Consider the following 8,165-nt stretch of genomic DNA (forward strand, 5'->3'; position numbering starts at 1 on the left):
AGGCACAAGCCTGCGGTGTGGCGACGTGACCAGGAAGGTGGGGCGATAGGGGAGGGGCCCGCATCAACGCCGGATAGAACTGTTGTGGGGTGTGTGGCGGCGCGGCAGCGGCTATCGGCCTTCTAGATGGGTTCGCGCACGGGCCAGCATGCAGGGTGGTGCGATGGCGTGGGGCGCGTCTTCTGGGCTCGGCGGAGAGGCGTGGGCCAAAAAAAGATGGTCGTCGCCGGTGATCACCTGGGAGCATGTCAGGACCGGCATTGGGGTGTTGGGAGGGATAGGATGCTCTGTTTTGAGTGGTTCAAAGTCCCAGATGCGCCAACTATAATTTCCAACATTTTTGAAAACTGAAGTTCTGTCAAATTTGAAAGTATTTAAACTAACAAATTTGAAAATTCAAATATGCTGAAACAAACAGGGAAGTTTTAGAAAGCCAAAAAATCAGAGCATCAAGAAAATTAAGGCAAAACCAAAAGGTTTTAGAAAGCCAAAATTTGGGCTGTTACAGTTGGATAGATGTTTTATTCAATATAAGACTTGCATTACAGGACCAGCATCTATGTTTTATTCAATATAAGACTTGCATTACAGGACCAGCATCTTGTGCATGCAAGCACCAAACCAGACAACACTCCACTTATATTGGCAGGATTATTTATAAGAATCTCCAACATTGAAAGGAGGGGCACTCTTGCAATTTTATAGATAAGTTTCATGCATCTAGAGAAGTAATTGGTTGGTCATTGACAAACCAATAAGAGACAATTAGTTCAGTGCAGCATGATTGACGCGCTTCTCCGACACATCAGCAAGAGACTTGAGGTTGCACCTCAGCAAGGTCTCGACAAAGTAGCAGATGTCGTCTTTGGTATTCATCACTGGGACATCAACCACGAATGACTCGATCACCAGCGTTGCAGGATGGCCATCAATGACCTCAGGGTGGACAGTCAAAATAGATGAATAGTTCTGGACAATAAAAAACAAGATCTGATTTCATTATCAATTGAAAAAAAAACTCTTACAATAACAAGAAATCTATGTAGTTTTGGGTGGCATGGGGGTCTGTAAGTATTATATGAACTAAGATAATACACATACTATGTTTACCTTCTACCTGCCAATTTGAATACTCTGGATCATTCACATGAATTATCAACCTTGCTCATTTTTTGTACTTATATTTCTAGGAAAATCCATTGTGCAACTGTAAACATATGTTATTAAAATAAAACAATCGAACTAAATGTGCATGCTATTTACTTCAATTCCTGCGATAAATGCCTATATGTCCATTACCAAAGTATTTGGATGATAAATTTGTAGGTGGATTGTTTTATTACTTTACGTGTGTCTATTTGTACAATTTTGATCAGGAATATGTATTTAAGGATCCTATCTCGTAGCATTGTCAATGTGTATGTGCGAAATTTCAAACAAATTGTGTGAGTTATATTTCTCCCATAGGGTATGAATCTAGCTAGTTTCTCTAATTTTTAACCAATATGTTCATGGGTGAGCAAAAATTCACGGGCAGGCTTGTTTCGATTTTACATTGATGTGAGTTTTAGCTCACTCATTAAGTGGATTTCTATATCTATATTAGTTATGAAAGTAAAATACAGATTTTAACTTAAAATATCTACAGTTACTATTGACATAGCCATTGGAAACTACAATAACAGTTGATAACACTAAAATCCCCCTATATTTTTCAGTGTGAAAGGATTGCAGCTAACTAGCTTCTAAATATTATTCTTCACCAAACTATCAATTAGTCGGGATCATTTGATAGTATGTACTTCTTTTTATAAAAGCTACTATATAATGGATGTGAAAGTTAAACATATGCAGGTTCAGCATTATATATGTACCTTCAGCAAATGATCACCACCAATAAACTTGACACTGATGATATGCTCATTGTCATCGAGCAGCTCTAGCCTCTCAGTGCTCCTTGTAGCTGGCAACCCAGTTTGCACTTGGACATCTCTAACACTTCCCGGCTCCATGTTACCATGCATCACACACTCGGTCACAAAAGGCTTGAAAAGTTGCGGCTGGTCAAACTTCCTCACGAGTGACCAAACCTAGCATGTAGTGATCATAAACATGAACATTAATTTAAAACAATATATAGAAAGTTCCAATATAGGTACGAATTTTATGTAGTGTGTGCCACAAATTAGATGTCAAGATAAATGCTATTACATAATTCTGCAAAATGTTTCTATTTCCAAACAATTTTCAAGCACTTTATTTTTTCTGGGGTGCTTTAGCTTGTAAAAATAATGGGAATTTATATTATAACTTTAATTGACTAAAGCTAATATAAAATCCATTTATCCTTGTGTCTCTTTGCGTGTCTAAAAGGTATGTGGTACCATCCGGAAATATAGTATACAAGTATACATGATTGTACGTAATTACTGTGTATGACAGGAGTATTTTCTTATTCAGTGGGTGGCAATAGTATTCTCTTTATCTCTTATCCTGCGTGTGGCAAGAGTTTTTTCCCTCTAGTGTGTCTTAGTTATCACAACATTAATTATTTGTTGTATATATTTACCAGGTAATAATAGAGTTTTCTCATTACATCCGGATGCAAGAGGTTGCGTGCTCACTAGTAGGAAAAAGGCTATAGGTAGAATGGTACTAGTGGCACACCAAATAATGGGTACGCCAATATTATTTACTAGTGACGTACCAAATTCTAGGTGTGCCACCGGTAGTTTACTATTGTTGGTGTAGCTACTGATGTCTTACCAAAAACATGGTGTGCCACCAATAGGTGGTTGTACGGGGTGCCTTTATACTGCCACCTACTAGTGGCGCACCACATTTGTACTTAGTGGTGGCGTACCAAGAAGGTGGTACGGCACCAGGGGAACTGCACTTATTGCGTCCAACCACCTGCCACTGTCATTATTGCTACCTCATTCACCCCCTCCCCACTCAACTCGATCCTATGTCCTTCCAAGTTCACCCCCCCCCCCTCCCTGCCCCACATTTTAGCTAATTAAACCAACTTTTTTTGATAGATGTAAGCAAATGGCTCTCTCCCACATACACCACTCCTATAGATAGATCTAGATCTCCTAAAAGATCTCTTTCCCACCGTCTGCCACCCATATCTAGATCTTGATCTAGAAAATAAGATCCCCACTTGGCAACAAGCCACCCCACACCACTCTCTAGGTCGACGTGTCTTCTCGGTTATCTTCGATATCATCTACTTATAAACCTAATAGGTTACTAATTGTTGTACCAAAATTGGCTATGTATATGAAATTTTGAAATTAGCCGGGCATGCGTGCGAGATGATGAAACTGACTGTATATATGGAATTGTATTGTGTTTGCAACCCAAAGATGTAATGACATGAAAATTAGTTGCCAATGTTTTTCCGAAATATTTATTCATCTCTACGGCAAATTTTTGTCACTCCGTGTTGGTATTATTTCTAGCATGGTAATGTCGAAAATTTTCCATGAAAAACGATGGTTCTAATCATTTCTCATTCCTATATACCGTGCAGAAAAAATGGTCCTCGTCATGAGGGAAAGGGACGTGGCTAGATATTTGAAACATGAAAATAACAACATGTGTTGAAATAACCGCACATAGATAAGGTGTATGTGTCAAAGATGCAAACTAGGGACCTTACTCAACCCCTTTTTCGGCACACTGCACGAGCACCTGCTCATGCGTGGGTTCATGGAATGCCACACTAAGTGGATGATTGATGAAGATGATAAGGAGGTCCATGGAGGGGCGGCAGGAAATGAGGAAGGGCACTAGGACAATAACAAAGAGAGGTACAAAGATAACGAAGAGCCTCCCTCACATGATGGAGATCAAGATCAGGCTGAACAACATACATGTAGAATACGCAAACATGCAGACGCCGCATGCGGGACCCTCATGTTCAAGAATTGCTTCTCAAGAAGACGAATGGCGCCAGAGGTGCTGGTACGGAGATATCAAAGTTCGCGCAAGTGTATATACACCCGAGTACTCTGTTGTATGAAGGTTGCGGACTGGATAAGTCCCGCTTAAAAGTAGCGCTGAATGTTATGTCCGTATGCAGCGGTACTTCGCTGGCCGCAAGAAAGCAAAACTCATGTGCTAGCACGCAGAAAGAAAAGAGTTGAATGATGAAGAGCGGAATCAAAACATACGATACACCCTTCGGATACAAGCTAGTGTAAAGCATTAGATGTTGAATACCAAAGTTTTGGGATAGAGCCAAGAAACACCAGGTTGGGTGCGTGCACTGGTCGACTCAATTCATATGGTAACCAGAGCAGCAAACATAGCACCTAGTCCGTGTTTGTATGGATGTACAACCTCCTCCGTCTTGATTGTGCATGAAGATGAAGTACATACACATGAGTATGCTAATTCAAGGGCCGACACAACCAGGGAACGATAATAATATGTATCACTAGGTATTGAAGGAGGTGCTAGGAATTATGGGATGATCTAGCGGTAAATACATGGGACTCTGTTGCAGAGAATATTTGATTATGAGTGTCGAGTTGATCACGACGGTGCAGGCTATCTCGGATACAGATCAACATCAGCTCTTGTTGCCATCTACTCTCCGAAAATGGGGCAAAGAGTTGGCAACCGCAAATTTCAGACTTGGGTTTTGTCACATCCAACATACAATTGCCACAATAATCCACAAGGATACCTGCACTAAGTCTGGGATGTTCTACTGCGGCCCCGCGCCACCAACTAATACCGATATAGAAGTGCGCTTATAGATGCAGAGTGAGGAGACGCAAGTCAACACGTTGTAAGGCGTTTGTACCTTCCCGTCGAGACCAAGTAGGAAATGACAATGTTACCGGTGCTAGTGATCTTAGTTCGAAAGATCGATGAACTTGTGTCTTGTAAAAAATGTTATTCCTAAACTTGACGTTGTTGCTTTTTGTTTTTTGCCAACATGTGAACTCTGTTGCTTTTTACTACTTTTGGTTTTTGCACAAAACTTTTGATCGATATAAGCTTGTGCTAGTGTCATGGAATCATGCATGATTAACTCTTTCCTTTTTTGTTTCATATGTTGCATATATATTATCTATAAAATTGCTAATGTCCTATTTGTCTTGTGTATAGAGATGACATGGTATGTCGTGTCAAAAGGTTAGGTTCTACGAGTCTACGATGAATGGAAAGACTGTCGGAAAGAAGTGTATTGTTTCAACGGCAACAACTACAAAGGGTATAATAGTAGAGATGAGACTGAATCTAGACATGAAGTATCTAGCGGGGGATAGGAGAGAGGAGGAACCGCATGAAGACCAGCTTCATCGTAATCCCCACCTTGCTGATCGTGGCTGCATTTCTACTCTATGTGATCTTAGTTTAGATGACTAGCTAGCTACTTCCTTTCTTAACACCTAGCGAGCTATAACTCTAGAGACTCGATTGAGACATGTATTTTTTAATAACTTTGTCGCATGTGATCTACTTCGGTTATAATGTGATGAATGGATGAACAAATAATTTGGCCACTACTATATTTGTATAATTCTTGTGTATTGATACCGTACAAATTTTTGTATGTATGTATGTTTGTATTATTTTGTAACCTTCTTAATTTATATACTGCTTGTGTACGGATACCATACAAATTTTTATATTGTATAAATACGCCAAAACGTCAGGAAAAAAACAAAACTAATATTGTTTCCGTACCTATTAGGAACTGGTGACGGACCAGGATGCACCACTAGCTACAATGCATTATGGTGGTGAACCAGACCGGTGTGCCACAAGTATGTTGTTTACTGGTGGCATACTTGGATGGTGCCAAATTTGGTACTGTTGGCGTTAAGTTTATGTCATACCTTGGCATGCCACCGGTAGCTAAATTTGGTACGCCACTGGTAGGATTTTTCCTAGTAATGAATTCAGTGTGCTTTATGCTTTCCATCACCTATATCCTTAATTATGATAGCTTGGTGCTTCAATACAATTTGTACTAACTCCTCATGTTCTGCGCGCCTAGCAGGACCGAATTTGTATCCTTATTGTTAGGTGTTGCCTTATGTCGTGGAACAAGACACACATTGTTAATTGATCAAAATTCTGCTGGAAATAAATGATTATGAACATCTAGTCTTGGTGGTTATATTGTTTTCTTAATCTATGCGGGGAAGTTTCTTCTTGTTTCCTAACATGTGTGATGCAATCGCCTCTATAATGCTCCTTCAGTTTCCTAACATGTGTGATGCTCTCACCAGCTAACGTGTCTGATTCTAGAGTGTTTCCTTAGTTCATCTGGGGCTAGAACGTTTACTCATATCATGGTGCGTGTCAATTTCCACATCATCTCCAGTTTATCACAAGGTTGTCTTTGAGTACGGCTATATCATCATGGTGTCCCGAATATATCATATTTTGCCCATGTTCCTACTCTTCCATGGTCCAAACAAGATTGCATCCCTTTCATTGGGTGAACCCTTAAAATATAAAATATGGCATTAATTTTAGTTTCTGTTGCCTAGAAGATGTAAAAAATGAAAATCAAAGTAATTTCACAAAACTCGTTCTTTGATTTAATTTAACCAAACGAACTGAATCAACTGAAAGTGGACCTCCCGCTTTCTAATTTTTTGGCCTAGCTACCCCATTATGTCACAAATAAACATGTCTAGCTAGCACAATGTCCTATCCATTCCCAACCGTAACGATCATGATGTTTTCACTAATGCTACTCACCTCGTATATAATCCCACGTAGTTCCTACGCCACCTACGGTCCTAGATAAGGATCATGGTGACGTTAGTACTCATATCCTAAAGACTTATCCGCCAGATCTTTGTCCTCATCTGGTAAGGGTCACTTAGGCTACTCCAAGTGCACACCCTTCTTGTTCCTTCTCATGAAGCACCCTTGTTGTCATGCTTTGATTCAACCGAATATATATATACATTTTAGAGGATTTTTTCCTATATAAAATTTTCATTCATATGACTTTAGTCCTTAATTTCCCTAAGGATTGCATTCACTATGTTTTGGAGTGAAACTTTCATCCACTACACATAAACCTCTTCTTATACTTTTTCTTGTGATATTAAATATTGGATTAAAAACACTATATTCTTTTTTATACTCTTGGGTTGTGATCAAAGAGGCATTTCTGAAGAATCGACCGCACTATCATCTTTACTCTCTTTCACTAGACCTCGGTTTGAACTGAACCACATCTAATTGAATATACAGTTCTTAAAAAGAATTAAGTTAATTTCGGTGGGGATTCTTAGAAAATTAAAAATATATGTAAAACCGGGATACTCGAAAGCACAAAATAGACAACGTGGGTGCCCATGGGTCACGCAACAAGACTAAGGTGCATGGCATCACGCATCAAATGGATTTCTTGCATTTGTGTTCCGGTGACAGTTATAACACACGTAAAATGATAATCAGGTACTTCCCCTGTCCTATGCTATGCGATATTATTAGAACCCATATAGGTCCTATATTGGTTGTAATAACATGACAGAGGGAAATATACTAACCAAATTCAGTTAAGCAAGAACCATATGAAGAGTTGTTGGGCCTGCTTGTTACCGTTTGGAGAGGAGCCTTGACATGCTGGGTGACGATGGAGGTGCACTGGTTGCTGGTTGGCTCACGGCGGTGAAACCTCTGCACGTACGACATCTCCTCCGGGCAGAGATCGCACCGCTCTGTGAGCCTGCAGTCCGCTAGCTGCCTCGCCAATTGCGCCGCTTCGCTGCTTCCGCCGTCCATCTTCGCTCTCCACACCTTGATTCCTTCGCTCTGGACTACCTCGGAAGGGAGATGGAGCACTTAGAGATGAAGAAGTAGTATACTCTTATGGAAGAGATAGAGGGGTCATATAGGCTACCGCGAGCATATCAGTAGCAACACTCTCGTGGAGATTTTGCCTTTTAATTGCGTGGAAGCAAGCTGGCCTTTTTAGCTCGCGTGCTTTGAGGTAGCACCGGCCTCGCCACAAGAAGGCCATAGAAACATGAGGCGGAAAGGAAAGGAAAGCCGGTTTCAGTGCACGCGTTTCCTTCTTTTAGCTGGTCTCCACTCTTGCTCATCAGCCGCATTAACAGCCAGCGTATTTTGGGGTGCATGTGTGTATCTTTTCTTGTAAGAACAAGACACATCGC

The 8,165-nt window shown here is 40.5% G+C and overlaps 1 protein-coding gene across 1 annotated transcript; it reads right to left on the bottom strand.

The window, feature by feature from the left end:
- Positions 1–765: 765 nt before the first annotated feature.
- Positions 766–7,773, bottom strand: LOC124683592 (abscisic acid receptor PYL3-like). The gene is made up of 3 exons (XM_047218081.1): positions 7,591–7,773; positions 1,875–2,090; positions 766–969 (listed from the first exon to the last, which is right to left on the bottom strand). Exons 1-3 carry the CDS (start codon positions 7,771–7,773, stop codon positions 766–768), a joined length of 603 nt encoding a protein of 200 aa, XP_047074037.1.
- Positions 7,774–8,165: the final 392 nt, after the last annotated feature.

This window comes from Lolium rigidum, chromosome 1 (assembly GCF_022539505.1).
Source record: "Lolium rigidum isolate FL_2022 chromosome 1, APGP_CSIRO_Lrig_0.1, whole genome shotgun sequence".
Classification (NCBI taxonomy): Eukaryota; Viridiplantae; Streptophyta; class Magnoliopsida; order Poales; family Poaceae; genus Lolium; species Lolium rigidum.

Excerpts from the sequence above, each read along its gene's own strand:
- LOC124683592 (XM_047218081.1), bottom strand. The coding sequence starts at position 7,773 with ATGGACGGCGGAAGCAGCGAAGCGGCGCAATTGGCGAGGCAGCTAGCG. Across the intron at positions 2,091-7,590 it reads TCAAGGCTCCTCTCCAAACG|GTTTGGTCACTCGTGAGGAA; the intron begins GTAACAAGCAGG and ends ACTACATGCTAG. Across the intron at positions 970-1,874 it reads GTGGTGATCATTTGCTGAAG|AACTATTCATCTATTTTGAC; the intron begins GTACATATATAA and ends TTTATTGTCCAG.